The sequence below is a fragment of the Zootoca vivipara genome, chromosome 2, assembly GCF_965207765.1.
Source record: "Zootoca vivipara chromosome 2, rZooViv2.hap1.1, whole genome shotgun sequence".
In the NCBI taxonomy this organism is placed as follows: Eukaryota; Metazoa; Chordata; class Lepidosauria; order Squamata; family Lacertidae; genus Zootoca; species Zootoca vivipara.
Genome location: NC_142584.1, coordinates 114,989,320 through 115,004,997, shown reverse-complemented (window position 1 = coordinate 115,004,997; position 15,678 = coordinate 114,989,320). Strand labels below are relative to the sequence as shown.

General features: G+C 48.7%; 1 protein-coding gene across 1 annotated transcript; it reads left to right on the top strand.

Moving 5' to 3' along the window:
• The first annotated feature begins 3,169 nt into the window (after nt 1-3,169).
• Nucleotides 3,170-14,419, top strand: LOC148687117 (uncharacterized). The gene is made up of 4 exons (XM_088662494.1): nt 3,170-4,244; nt 4,410-4,464; nt 4,552-4,823; nt 14,241-14,419. The coding sequence occupies exons 1-4, from the start codon at nt 3,170-3,172 to the stop codon at nt 14,417-14,419; spliced, it is 1,581 nt and encodes a 526-aa protein (XP_088518620.1).
• The last annotated feature ends 1,259 nt before the right edge of the window (nt 14,420-15,678 follow it).

The following is a 15,678-nucleotide window of genomic DNA, read 5'->3' as shown; positions in this document are numbered from 1 at the left end:
TGCATAACAATGAGATGGGGAGGGGCAGGTTACGTCAGCAACTGCCCAAATTTGGAGAAGTAATTCCGTTAAAGGATTCCGGGGGTGGGGCTTGGTCCTGAGCCTGGAGATGCCAGGGCCATAGGGCACGCCCCTTCGGTGGCCACAGGAGGAGTTCCGGTAGATGTACATCACTGGGCTCCTTACTGGTGGTCAACTTCTCACGGGCTCCAACACACGGGTGGGAGTCGGATATAGTCTGATAGGTTCCAACGCCTAAGCCAATTCCGCTCAATGTTCGTTATCAATAAAGTTGTGGCCTTAACCACCCAATTAAACTCATTTACGGCGTCTTGTGTCCTTATTACACGGGAAGGAGGGACATTGCCACACAATCATCTGTTTTTACATGACTGGAATGTGTCCTTTTATTTAAAATGCATCTCTGGGTTATTTGTGGGGCATGGTAATTGGTTCATTATACATATATATATATATATATATATAGTCTGCCCCCCCCACAAGGTCTGAGGTACAGTGGTCTGGCCCACGGCTGAAAAAGGTTGCTGACCCCTGTCCTAGAGCAAAGAACAAAAGAGTCTTAAAGGGAAGGAAGGCAGCTCAGTGGTAGAGTGCCTGCCTTGCATTGCAGAAGGTGGCAAGCTCAATCCCCAGTATCTCCACATAGGGCCTGGGAGAGGCTTCCCATATGAAACCCTGGAGAGCTGCTGCCAGTCAGTGTAGACACCACTGAGCTAAGTGGCCGGCATTAGTATTCTCTTGTGTACATGAGGGTCATGAAGGAAAAGAATCATTTGTCAGCCGTTTTCCTAAAACAGTAAGACGGAGAGTGTCTAGTGTGCATATGCGGATTCTCCTGTGCTTCTAATTCTCTGCATTTCCTGTTTCTCAAGGTGCCTTGTTTAATATAATCTACTTTCCCATAGGCAAAGGGAAAGTGGCAGCCAGTAGATAAAGCAAAAGACGCCCGTGCCTACGAAGAAGGTTGCGAGGAGCCCAGTTGGACCACAGCCAGGATGATGATGTTTGATACTTCTAAGGAGCCAGACCTGTGCATTGTCTATGGGGAGCCCATCAGGCCAAAGCCCATCATCCATAAGAGAACTGGGGGTCAGCAGGAAGCCCACCCAGTCAAAGAGAAGGAGGATGTACCCTTTCTTAGTGGAGGAAGTGGCAGATCCCCCTGGGAAATCACAGTGCAGACAATTCCTGGTGCTGCTAAGGAGCAGGATGTGTGCATTGTGGGTGAGGAAAACATCTGGCAGTTCCCAAAAACCAGTAAGAGAAAGGCGTGTTTGCAGAAAATCAGCTCAGAGGAGGGTCCAGTTCATAGCAATGGAGACTACAGGGTCCCAAATATAACTCCAGACCAGACCATTGTTGATGCCACAGCCAGGATGATGATGTTTGATACTTCTAAGGAGCCAGACCTGTGCATTGTCTATGGGGAACCCATCAGGCCAAAGCCCATCATCCATAAGAGAACTGGGGGTCAGCAGGAAGCCCACCCAGTCAAAGAGAAGGAGGATGTACCCTTTCTTAGTGGAGGAAGTGGCAGATCCCCCTGGGAAATCACAGTGCAGACAATTCCTGGTGCTGCTAAGGAGCAGGATGTGTGCATTGTGGGTGAGGAAAACATCTGGCAATTCCCAAAAACCAGTAAGAGAAAGGCGTGTTTGCAGAAAATCAGCTCAGAGGAGGGTCCAGTTCATAGCAATGGAGACTACAGGGTCCCAAATATAACTCCAGACCAGACCATTGTTGATGCCACAGCCAGGATGATGATGTTTGATACTTCTAAGGAGCCAGACCTGTGCATTGTCTATGGGGAACCCATCAGGCCAAAGCCCATCACCCATAAGAGAATGGAGGGTCACCAGGAAACCGACACAGTCGAGGAGGAGGAAGATGAACCCCTTCCTCATGGAGGAGGTTGCAGATCCCCCTGGGAAATCTCAGTGCAGACAATTCCTGGTGCTGCTAAGGAGCAGGATGTGTGCATTGTGGGTGAGGAAAACATCTGGAAGAATCCTAACATATGTGAGAGAAAGGCATGTTTGCAAGAGACCCACCCAGTGGAGGGTCCTGTTCACAGCAAACTAGACTCCAGAGCTCCCAGTGAACCTCCAGCCGAGACTGTTGTTGATGATGCTAAGGGGCAAGACATCTGCATTGCGGATGAGCAAGGTGTCCTACAGAAGCACACCATCCATATCAGAATTGGGTATCCTGAGGAAACACACCCAGGGCAGGATATAGTTAAGCCTATTGCTGGTGGAGGAGATTGGAAAGGCCCCAATGAATCCACCTTCCAGCCCGCTCTTGATGCCACCAAGGAACAAGACTCCTGCATTGGGTATGAGGAAATGGTTCGTCAGAGGTCCATTTTTCAAGGAAGAGGCCCCAGTGAAGCCACAGCTCAGAGAGGTATGGATACTGGTAAGTAATGGGACTCCCAGGTAATGCATATCGGGGAGGGAAGCTCCAGGCAGAATTCCATCTGAGCTCCAGGTCTTAATGACAAGCACACAAGACTATTTTGGAGGTCCTCCCATCCTACACCAACTTAGAGTAGACCCACTAAAAGTAATGGACTGTCATAGAACCCACTCTATGTAGGTTCTGCTTGCTGGGGAAACAGTAGGACTGTTTGCTGGGGAAACTGTACTGTTCTTGGGTGGTATACAGTATATATATTAGCCGTGTACAGATTTTGTTCAATTTAGCTGGGTACTTTTTGATTTTTTGTTTGTTGTTCACAACTACTTCCCCTATGTTCATAGTCTGCTACTTTGGCTGTATTGTCTGCTCTTGAGCACTAGAAAAGTTTCAATGCATCGAGAATTAGAAATCTTGATCTAACCTAATGATGTACAAACAATATAGCTATGCTTCCTAAAGGCAATGTAAGCTTCCACCTGTAGACTGAGAAAATATTTGCTCTCAAGAATAGGATCCCTACAGCTGGTGAATCTGACACAATGGCAAAGGCAGACTCATTCAGCAGAGAACAGAGCAATGGCCCAAAAAGTGTAACCAAAACATATTAGACTTAATCTATGCATTTCAATCTCTCTCTGACATCCATAATTTCCTTCTCTCTTATGCAACAGGCGTTATGCGGTGGAGACAGAACAGAAGGAAATCTTTAGGAAAAGCACAGGATGGGATGGTGGAGCAGAACGTCCTGAGTCACGAAGGACCAAGGAGGGGAAAGAGAAGACAGACAGAATGGAAGAGAGATGAATCCATCGTTCCTCAAAGTGGCGTCTTCACTGAGCAAGGAGACCAACCAGAAAAAAGAGATGCTTTGAGAACATCCACAGAGGAGAAAACAATTCAAAGTGCAGTGTCTGGAGGAATAAGCAGTGGGAGCAAAAACGATGGAAACACACCCACATGCCCTACAGAGGTGAATCGATTTACTTGTTTGGAGTGTGGAAGGAGCTTCAGGTATCAGAGAAAGTTTGCTCGCCATCAGAGGATTCACACAGGACAGAAGCCACATAAATGTGCAGACTGTGGAAAGAGCTTCTGCAAGAAATCGAACCTTACAGTACATAAAAGAACCCACACAGGGGAAAAGCCTTTCAAATGTTCGGAGTGCGATAAAAGCTTCAGTGACAGCTCAAGCTTTACAAAACATAAAAGAACTCACACAGGGGAGAAACCTTTCAAATGTTCAGAGTGTGATAAATGTTTCGCACAAAGCTCACACCTTACAGAACATAAAAGAGCTCACACAGGGGAGAAACCTCATAAATGTGCAGACTGTGGAAAGAGCTTCTGCAAGAAATCGAACCTTACAGTACATAAAAGAACCCACACAGGGGAAAAGCCTTTCAAATGTTCGGAGTGCGATAAAAGCTTCACTGACAGCTCAAGCTTTACAAAACATAAAAGAACCCACACAGGGGAGAAGCCCTACAAATGTTCGCAGTGCGATAAAAGCTTCCGTAACAGCTCAAACCTTATTACACATAAAAGAACTCACACAGGGGAGAAACCTTTCAAATGTTCAGAGTGTGATAAATGTTTCGCACAAAGCTCACACCTTACAGAACATAAAAGAACTCACACAGGGGATAAACCTTTCAAATGTTCAGTCTGTAATAAATGTTTTGCTCAGAGCTCACACCTTACTAGACATCAAAGGATTCACAAAGGGGAGAGACCCCATGAATGCTCAGTGTGTGGTAAGTGCTTCAGTCGGAAGTCAAACCTTCCTAAACACCTAAAGCTTCATACAAGGAAGACACCTTTTAAGTTATCCCTGGATAGAAAAATCTTTACTAAGAGCTCAAATCTTCCTAGTCAACAGATAATTTGCAAAAAGAAGTATAAATGTTCAGATTGCGGGAAAAGCTATACTAAGTGGACGTACCTTACCAAACATAAAAGAATAGCACACAAAGGAGAGAAACCTTATAAATGCTCACGGTGTAGAAAATGTTTCAGCAGCTGGTCAGTACTTACTAGACATAAGAGAAACATACACAGCTGTAAGAAAATCTATGCATGTTCCAAGTGCAGTCAATGTTTCCAGTCAAGGAGACTTCTTATTACACATCATAGTACCCACACACCACAGAAACCTTTTCAATGCTCAGAGTGTAGAAAAAGCTTCAGTGAGAGCGCAGGTCTTTCCAGACATACAAGGTCCTGTCATACAGGGGAGAAACTGTACAAGTGTGAACAATGTGGAATGAGCTTCACCCATAAATCAAATCTCAAGAGGCATCAAAAGCACCACACAAGGGAGATGCCCAACCAGGGTTCAAATCTCAGTCAGAGTACAGATGATGAATCGAGACCTCATGAAGGTGAGGACGCACAATGCATGGAAACCATGTAACTTCCTCAACCATCCTAAAGAAGGTTGCATCCAAACAATATATTAACTTCCCCCTGAAGAATACTGGGAACTTAATGGTGTTCCCAGAGGTGTCTGGAATTTGGACCTATGAGGTTCAAACTACTGTTCCCAGAATTCTTTTGAGAAAGCCATATAATAGCTAGAAAAGGAGCTTTAAAGGTTTTGTGCAGATGTGACCTCAGTCTCGGCGTCCATCACAGGAGCTACCCAGAGGCCACGTCCCCCCTCAACTTCACAATACAAACACATAATCCATGCTTTGGGTTGGTACCTGAGTCTTTTAAGTGACTAAAACTCATTGCCTCAGGTTTTGTGTAGATTACATGTGATAGTTGAAAGGTTTTATAGATATTGATATATAGATATATCTATATAGATATAGATATAATAAAGTGGTTTTATCGTAATCAGTTATCCTATGAAAATTGCTGTTGGGAGAATCTAGAGAAAACTCAGATCTTTCCTTGGCCAGAGCAAAGTCAACCAGCACCTTTCTCTCTTGACATTGGGAATTTCTCCAGGCAGCCCAATAAATGTGAGGGCTCTTCTGTTCATCTCGCTGAATTAACCATGTTGGGGATAATTTAGGTGATTGTTTAAGCTCTTGGAACCAAAGAGAAGGATTGACCCGAGGAATGAATGGAAGTTTGAAAGGCTTCAGAGGGTTCTCCGTTGGAAATGTAAAATGTTTTTTTAGATTTGTTTGGAGACTACCAATCCTGAATAATAAAGTCGTGTAAATATTATGCTTTGTACTCTTCTGTTTTCACTGGCTCTTCAGAACAGAAATGGATGCAGCTTTCCAATTTAGATTGCAGTTTCCAGCACACATCCCCCATTCACACCATGCAGTAAAAGCAATGTGGTGCTGCTTTAAACAGTCATGGCTTCCCCCAAGGAATTCTGGGAGCTGAAGGTTGTTCAGGGTGCTGAGATGGGTTAGGGGAGACCTCCTATTCTCCTCACAAACCCACAGCTTCCAGCATTACCAGGGGAGAGGAACTGATGGTTAAACTACTTTGCCCTAGATGCTCAAAGAACCCTAAAAGATTGGTGAATTGCAGAAGCCAAAGTGGATTTTATTCAGCAAAACTTCGTCCTCTGTATATATGAAGACTTTATCAACCATAAATCAGTGGCCGCACCTGTAATTGAAATGTGACAGACAGAATGTCAAAGCTTCCCCATAGATTTTTTCCCCTTTAAGAAATAGCTTAACCTGTTGAAATTCTGCCTGCTACACAGCTGTTAAAATCACAAGGATCAGGATAAGTGCACTCAAAGGAAGGGGGAAGCAGCATTTGAGGACTCTGGGGATTCCTATTGCCTGGTATCTAAATGACTCACACATCACTCACAGGACTTAATTCACGCATTGGCTGAAAGGCTGGTATCTAAAAATAAGGGAAGAAGGCACCAGGAGTGTTGGGAGATTCATTCCCCATGTGTAGTCATAGGTTTGTTGTCTGTCACAGTTTGCTTTTCTGTGAACTCCAATTCCCAGCAGCCTTTACACTTCCCACATAAACGATCAACACCTGGACCCATTTAGATGAGCAAACACCCAAGTGGGTCAGGGAAGGGCTTGAGATGCAGAAAGAAAGTCTGTGAATTCACCACTGCCTGTCTGAAAGGGTGAGCTGGAGCCTACCAAGAACTCAAGATAAGACATTCTGAGATTGGGTAGAATTGGGACCTGGGTGAGTCAAAGGATGACAGCCCTTTGGAAGAATGAGAAAGTGAAAAAAAGGGATTTCTCATTGTGCAGGAGGAGGACTATGGTTAGCAAGGAAGGGTGCAATACAGGGAATTCTTCCCCTGGGAGGTTGAGATGGGGTGGGGTCCAGAAGATAGCCTCTTGCCGTTTGTTGTTGTTGTTTAGTCGTTCAGTCGTGTCCGACTCTTCGTGACCCCATGGACCATAGCACGCCAGGCACTCTTGTCTTCCACTGCCTCCCGCAGTTTGGTCAAACTCATGTTCGTAGCTTCGAGAACACTGTCCAACCATCTCGTCCTCTGTCGTCCCCTTCTCCTTGTGCCCTCCATCTTTCCCAACATCAGGGTCTTTTCCAAGGATTCTTCTCTTCTCATGAGACGGCCAAAGTATTGGAGCCTCAGCTTCACGATCTGTTCTTCCAGTGAGCACTCAGGGCTGATTTCCTTCAGAATGGATAGGTTTGATCTTCTTGCAGTCCATGGGACTCTCAAGAGTCTCCTCCAGCACCATAATTCAAAAGCATCAATTCTTCGGCGATCAGCCTTCTTTATGGTCCAGCTCTCACTTCCATACATCACTACAGTACTGGGAAAACCATAGCTTTAACTATACAGACCTTTGTAGGCAAGGTGATGTCTCTGCTTTTTAAGATGCTGTCTAGGTTTGTCATTGCTTTTCTCCCAAGAAGCAGGCGTCTTTTAATGTCGTGACTGCTGTCACCATCTGCAGTGATCAAGGAGCCCAAGAAAGTAAAATCTCTCACTGCCTCCATTTCTTCCCCTTCTATTCTAACTGTAGCTTCTTGTCCCACATAGAGATTTCTCAGGAGACAGATGAGGTGATCAGGGACTCCCATTTCTTTAAGAACTTGCCAAAGTTTGCTGTGGTCGACACAGTCAAAGGCTTTTGCATAGTCAATGAAGCAGAAGTAGACGTTTTTCTGGAACTCTCTAGCTTTCTCCATAATCCAGCGCATGTTTGCTATTTGGTCTCTGGTTCCTCTGCCCCTTCGAAATCCAGCTTGCACTTCTGGGAGTTCTCGGTCCACATACTGCCTAAGCCTGCCTTGTAGAATTTTAAGCATAACCTTGCTAGCGCAAGGTTGAGATGAGCGCAATTGTGCGGTAGTTGGAGCATTCTTTGGCACTCCCCTTCTTTGGAATTGGGATGTAGACTGATCTTCTCCAATCCTCTGGCCATTGCTGAGTTTTCCAAACTTGCTGGCATATTGGGTGTAGCACCTTAACAGCATCATCTTTTAAAATTTTAAATAGTTCAGCTGGAATATCATCACTTCCACTGGCCTTGTTATTAGCAGTGCTTTCTAAGGCCCATTTGACTTCACTCTCCAAGATGTCTGGCTCAAGGTCAGCAACCACACTACCTGGGGTGTACGAGACCTCCATATCTTTCTGGTGTAATTCCTCTGTGTATTCTTGCCACCTCTTCTTGATGTCTTCTGCTTCTGTTAGGTCCTTACCACTTTTGTCCTTGATTATGGTAATCTTTGTACGAAATGTTCCTTTCATATCTCCAATTTTCTTGAACAGATCTCTGGTTTTCCCCATCCTATTGTTTTCCTCTATTTCTTTGCATTGCTCATTTAAGAAGACCCTCTTGTCTCTCCTTGCTATTTTTTGGAAATCTGCATTCAGTTTCCTGTATCTTTCCCTATCTCCCTTGCATTTTGCTTGCCTCCTCTCCTCCGCTATTCGTAAGGCCTCGTTGGACAGCCATTTTGCTTTCTTGCATTTCCTTTTCCTTGGGATGATTTTCGTTGCTGCCTCCTGTATAATATTACGAGCCTCCATCCATAGTTCTTCAGGCACTCTTAAACCTGTTCCTCACTTCCACTGTGTATTCATAAGGGATTTGATTTAGATTGTATCTTACTGGCCCAGTGGTTTTTCCTACTTTCTTCAGTTTAAGCTGGAATTTTGCTATAAGAAGCTGATTATCTGAGTTACAGTCAGCTCCAGGTCTTGTTTTTGCTGACTGTATAGAACTTCTCCATCTTTGGCTGCAGAGAATATTGTGCTTTGTGTTAATTAAATATTTCACTAAGGGGGAGCTTGTTTAAGGCAGAGCTGCAACCCAGAGTTCACAACAGAAGGGAAAAGAGGGACAGGATGTGTATTAGGGCTTCTGCAGGTGGAGGTTGCTACAGGAGGATGAATATGGTTAGCAAGGAAGGTTGCAAGAGAGAGATTTCTTCCCCCTGGGAGGTTGAGATGGGGCGGGGTCTGGAAGGTAACTGTTATGTACTGAGCTGAATCCTAGAACAATAGGATTCAGAATCAGCAGGAGCTATCCAATCCAACTCCAGGTGGAAGTGAATCCGCAACCTGATTGGCCTGCAGGAGCAGCCAATCAGGCGACTGGCAGAAGTGAATCTGCAACCTGATTGGCCTGTAGGAGCAGCCAATCAGGCTGCAGGCAGAAGTCAATCCACAACCTGATTGGCCCACAGGTGTAGCCCTGAAGTAGCCAATCACGCAAGGCCCATTGTGTAAATAATGTATATAAGCAGATTGTTTTGGGGAAAGAGCCATTCTTCTCTTCTTCTCCTTGATGACTATGAGCTGAATAAAGAGCATGAAATTCACTCTCGACTCCGAGTATATTTCACTGGCGACGAGGATGGGATCCTGCTGAGCTGACCGCCACCATGCACTGCACCACAGCACCGCCACTTGCTGCACCGCTGCATCGCACCGTGCATCCAGGCTTCAGCTCCAGGACCCAAGGAACCCAGAATGGCAACCGACAGCAGCTTCTCGCCATTCAAACCAGCATCAGGAGACTGGGAAGGGTACGCCGCCCGTTTCAACTTCCTCCTACAAGCGAAAGAAGTCACCAACGATGCCATGAAGAGGGCAACATTCTTCAGCGTCTGTGGAGAGGAGACGTTCGAAATCGCCCGGGCTCTCCTTGCACCTTGAGATGTCGCTACCGTCTCTTACAAAACAATAATGGAACAGCTGAAGGAGCACTTCTCACAACAGCCCTCAGTGGTAGCTTGCCGAAATGCCTTCTACGCAAAGCGGCAAGCCCCGGGGGAAACCATAACTGGGTTTGTGACCTCCCTCCGCCAAGCCGCCCGGTTATGCAACTTCTCAGAGTTGGAGAACATGCTTCGTGACCGCCTCGTCGGTGGCCTGAGGGACGAGATGTTGCAACGACGCCTCTACGCCAAAAAGGGCCTCACGTTCCAGATTGCTCTGGAGGAAGCCTTGGCAACCGAAGCCGCCGAGAGGTCAATGCAAGAGGCACGACCGGCCCCGCCATCCCAACCGAGGGTCTACCATGAAGACCTCACCGACGAATCCGAATCTGACAGGGAGGAAGTACACCGAGTACAGCGGCGCACTCAAGCAGCACACACACCACAGCAGCCTCGACGAGAAGGAGGGAACTGTGCAAGCTGTGGGGAGAACCACGAGAGGAGGACCTGCCGTTTCCGCAACGCAGAGTGCAGGCAGTGCAGAAAATTGGGACACATCGCCCAGGTGTGTCGGGCTCGACTCACCCGTCGACAAGCATCAGATGACTGACCCAGGAGCCCCAGGTCACACGGCACCATGCACCAGGGCAACTCGACGGAGATCCAGTTGCCCCATCCCAACACAGAGAAAATTTATGTAGAGGTACAGATAGAGGGCGCCCCATGCCGCATGGAGCTGGACACTGGTTCAACTCTATCCATAATCTCGGCCCGAACATTAAGGGAACTGTGCCCTAATGGGGGTCCCAAACTAAGGCCGGCCCCATTCACCCTCCGGGACTTCCAGAAACGTAAGGTCCCCACACTGGGGGTGGGGACCTTCAGGGTGCAATATCGAGGGCGAAAGCAACAATTGGACTTGCTGGTAGTTAAGGGACCCTACGTTAGCTTACTGGGACTGGCATGGTTTGGACCTCTGGGGCTAGCCGTTACCGGGGTGAACCGCACTAGCTTACAAGTGGACGTGGATGCCATATGCAAAGAGTTTCCAGGGGTTTTCGATGGGGCATTGGGACGATATACAGGACCCCCCATTGCCCTACAGCTAGACCCCGCTGTACGACCCACAAGGCCCACCGGGTCCCGTTCGCCCTGAAACCCCGCATAGACAAGGAATTGGACCGGCTCGTGGAGCAAGGAGTGCTGGAGCCGGTGCCCAATGCCCCCTGGGAAACCCCAATTGTCACACCCGTCAAGCCTAACGGTTCGGTCCGCATCTGCGCAGACTACAAATGCACCATAAACAAGGCTCTCACAGCCCATGCATACCCAGTGCCAGTGGTTAGCCATGTCCTCGCCACCCTGGCTGGGTCAACAATCTTTGGCAAACTAGACTTGGCCCAAGCGTATCAACAGTTGCCTGTGGACGAAGCCACAGCAGAGGCTCAGACGATCGTGACACACAGAGGGGCATTCAGAGTAAAGCGGCTGCAATTTGGCGTTAGCGTGGCACCAGGCATATTCCAAAATCTAATGAACTCTCTCCTTAAAGGGATTCCTGGCGTCACCCCCTTCTTCGATGATGTGCTGATCGCCGGGCCCACACCAGAGGAATTTGAGGACCGCCTCCGCTCCGTCCTGCACCGTTTCCAGACGGCGGGCCTCAAGGTGAAGCGGGAAAAGTGTTTACTAGGAGTGCCGCAGGTGGACTTTCTGGGATTTAAGGTGGACGCAGAAGGGGTCCATCCAACCGGTGACAAGGTACGGGCCATTTGTGAGGCCCCAGCGCCCAAGAGCAAGCCCGAACTTCAGTCATTATTGGGACTATTGAACTTTTACCATGCCTTCCTTCCCCATAAGGCAGCGGTAGCGGAGCCCCTACACAGACTCCTAGATAAAAGGGCCCCTTGGGTGTGGGGCCAGCGACAAAGGGCCGCATTCCAGGCAGTCAAGGACTTGCTCGTCTCGGTCTTGGCACACTTCGACGAGAGGCTGCCAGTGGTGCTGGCATGCGACGCCTCTTCCTATGGCATCGGCGCTGTCCTGGGACACCAACTCCCGGATGGAAGAGAGGTGCCGGTGGCATACTTCTCCCAGACGCTTGCTGCAGCCGAACGAAACTACTCACAGATTGACAAGGAGGGTCTGGCAATCGTGAAGGGCGTAAAAAAATTCCATGATTTCTTGTACGGGCGGCCCTTTACCATAGTGACTGACCACAAGCCGTTGCTTGGCCTGTTTGCCCCCGAGAAGCAGACCCCCCAAGTGTTGCCTCCCCGCGTCCTCAGGTGGTCAATTTTCCTTGCCAGCTACCAGTATGCACTAATCCACCACCCTGGGAAGGCGATGGGCCACGCAGACGCCCTCAGCAGGCTACCACTACCAGAAACAGGCCCCGACCCAGCGCCTGCGCAAGAGGTTATGACCCTGGAGCTGCTTCCCGACCGACCCATTCAGGCACAAGAAGTGGCGCACCATTCCACAAAAGATAGGGTCATCTCCCGGGTCCTGGACTGGGTGTGGCGAGGATGGCCCAGCAGCAGCCCCGGGCCAGAATTCGCTGGCTACACAACCTGCAAACATGAACTGTCGGCCCACAAGGGGTGCCTATTATGGGGAAGCAGGGTCGTTGTTCCCCAGCCCCTCCGCAAAAGGGTCCTCACAGCCCTACACGAGATACACCCAGGGGTAGTGAGGATGAAGGCCCTTGCCAGGAGTTATGTGTGGTGGCCGGGGATTGACAGAGAGATAGAGGCCTGGGTCCAACACTGCCAGACCTGCCAAGAATCCCGCCCGGATCCCCCAAGGGCCCCAGTCCAGCCCTGGGAGTCCGCCCGACATCCATGGTCACGCTTGCACGTGGACTTCGCTGGCCCCTTCCAGGGAAAAACATTCTTCATAGTGGTGGATTCTTACACCAAATGGCTGGAGGTCGCACTGGTACCGTCCACTTCTACGGTGGCAGCCATCCGGGTACTACGTAGGCTGTTTACAACCCATGGGCTCCCTGACACCCTCGTCTCGGACAATGGAACCGCATTTACGTCAGAGGAGTTCCAGACCTTCACAGCGCAGAACGCCATCCGCCACATCCGCTCAGCTCCATTCCACCCTGCCACCAATGGCCAAGCGGAGCGCATGGTGTGGACCACCAAGGACAGCCTCCGCCGCATGACACAAGGGGACTGGGAATACCGCCTTGCCGCATTCCTTCTAGCACAGCACAGCACCCCCAGCACAACGACGGGCCGGAGCACAGCTGAACTACTAATGGGCCGGCGCCTTGCGACTAGACTGGACCGACTTCACCCCGACAGAGCTCAGGATGAGGTAGTGGTGGGGAAAGGCAGGAACCCCCGGACATTCGTGGCCCAGGACCCAGTGTACGCAAAGAATTTTGGAGCAGGCCCAGCATGGGTACCCGCCACAGTCACCAAGGTGACCGGTCCCGTGTCGTACGAGGTACTAACTGAAGGGGGGCAATGTTGGCGCCGCCACTGCGACCAGCTACGGCGACGATTCCCAGGAGGAACCCGGGAGGAGAGCGGGACAGAGGGGTCCCAAGGGGACAGCGGGGCAGTGAGGCCTGTAGAGCGAGAGGGGTGGGCAGGGGAAGCAGAAGCAGTAGGCACAGAGGGGCGCCCCGAGACTGGAAGGACACCGGAACCAGAGCCACAACCTAGTGGGTCAGTGGTGCCAGACCAGACAGCCCCGGCACAGCCAGCAGCCTCGGAACATGAGCCAGAACCAGAACCCCTGACCAAGGAACACCCCAGGCCACAATGCGCACGGAGGCGGCCAGCAGATCTTGGGGACTACGAATGCAACTTCCCGGGCAGGACTGGAACTTAGAGGGGAGGGGTGTTATGTACTGAGCTGAATCCTAGAACAATAGGATTCAGAATCAGCAGGAGCTATCCAATCCAACTCCAGGTGGAAGTGAATCCGCAACCTGATTGGCCTGCAGGAGCAGCCAATCAGGCGACTGGCAGAAGTGAATCTGCAACCTGATTGGCCTGTAGGAGCAGCCAATCAGGCTGCAGGCAGAAGTCAATCCACAACCTGATTGGCCCACAGGTGTAGCCCTGAAGTAGCCAATCACGCAAGGCCCATTGTGTAAATAATGTATATAAGCAGATGGTTTTGAGGAAAGAGCCATTCTTCTCTTCTTCTCCTTGATGACTATGAGCTGAATAAAGAGCATGAAATTCACTCTCGACACTGAGTATATTTCAGTAGCCTTTTGCCATTTGTGTTTTGCATTCATTAAATATTTCACTAAGGGGGAGCTTGTTTAAAGCACAGCTGCAAGCCAGAGTCCACAACAGAAAGGAAAAGAGGACAGGTGAAAGTTGCTACATTTCCTAGAGCAAAGATAAAAAGAGTCTTAGGGGGAAGGAATGCAGCTCAATGGTAGAATGCCTGCCTTGCGCTGCAGAAGGTGGCTAGTTCAATCCCCAGTATCTCCACATAGGGCTTGAGACTGGCTTCCTGTATGAAACCCTGGAGAGCTGCTGTTAATCAGTGTAGACAGTACTGAGCTAAGTTGCCAACGTTACTACAGTATTCTCTAGTGTACATGACGGTCATGAAGGAAAAGAATCATTTGTCAGCCGTTTTCCTAAAACAGTAAGATGGAGAGTGTCCAGTGTGCATATGGGGATACCTATGCTTCTAATTCTCTGTATTTCCTGTTTCTCAAGATGCCTTGTTTAATATAATCTACTTTCCTAAACAGGCACAGGGAAAGGGGCAGCCTGTAGATGAAACAGAAGACGCCCGTGCCTACGAAGAAGGTTGCAAGGAGCCCAGTTGGACCACAGCCAGGATGATGATGTTTGATACTTCTAGGGAGGCAGACCTGTGTATTGTTTATGGGTAACCCATCAGGCCAAAACCCATCATCCATAAGAGAATGGAGGGTCAGCAGGAAGCCCACCCAGTCGAGGAGGAGGAGGATGAACTCCTTCTTCGTGGAGGAGTATGCAGGTCCCCCTGGGAAATCACAGTGCAGACAATTCCTGGTGCTGCTAAGGAGCAGGGTGTGTGCATTGTGGGTGAGGAAAACATCTGGCAGAACCCCAACATCTGTGAGAGAAAAGTGTGCTTACAGGAAACGCAGTCAATGGAGAGTCTCGTTCACAGCAAACTAGACTCCAGTGTCCCCAGTGAACCTCCAGCCCAGACTGTTGTTGATGATGCTAAGGGGCAAGACATCTGCATTGCGGAAGAGCAAGGTGTCCTACAGAAGCACACCATCCTTATCAGAATTGGGTATCCTGAGGAAACACACCCAGGGCAGAATATAGTTAAGCCTATTGCTGAAGGAGGAGATTGGAAAGGCCCCAATGAATCCACCTTCCAGCCCGCTCTTGATGCCACCAAGGAACAAGACTCCTGCATTGGGTATGAGGAAATGGTTAGCCAGAAGCCCATCATTCAAGGAAGAGCCCCCAGTGAAGCCATAGCTCAGAGAGGTATGGATACTGGTAAGTAATGGGACTCCCAGGTAATGCATATTGGGGAGGGAAGCCCCAGGTAGAATTCCTTCTGAGCTCCAGGTCTTAATGATAAAAACACAAGGCTATTTCAGAGGTCATCCCATGCTACACCAACTTAGAGTAGACCCACTAAAAGTAATGGACTGTCATAGAACCCACTCTATGTAGGTTCTGTTTCCTGAGGAAACTGTACTGTTCTTGAGTTGTGTGTATGTATATATATATATATATAGAGAGAGAGAGAGAGAGAGAGAGAGAGAGAGAGAGAGAGAGAGAGAGAGAGAGAGAGAGAGAGGCATAGAGAGAGGCATATATATAGGTTTGTACTTTTTGTTTTTTCTTTGTTGTTCACAACTACTTTCCCTATGTTTGTAGTCTGCTACTTTGGCCGTATTGTCTGCTCTTGAGCAATAGAAAAGTTTCAATGCATCAAGAATTTAAAATATTGATCTAACCTCGTGATGGCCAAACAATATAGCTATGCTTCCTAAAGGCAATGTAAGCTTCCACCTGCAGACTTAGAAAAGATTTGCTCTCAAGAATAGGATCTCTACAGGTAGAAACTAGCTAGTGAATCTGACACAATGGCAAAACCAGACTCAGGATATTGAGCAGAGTGGAAAGAAAGGTCACCCATGAT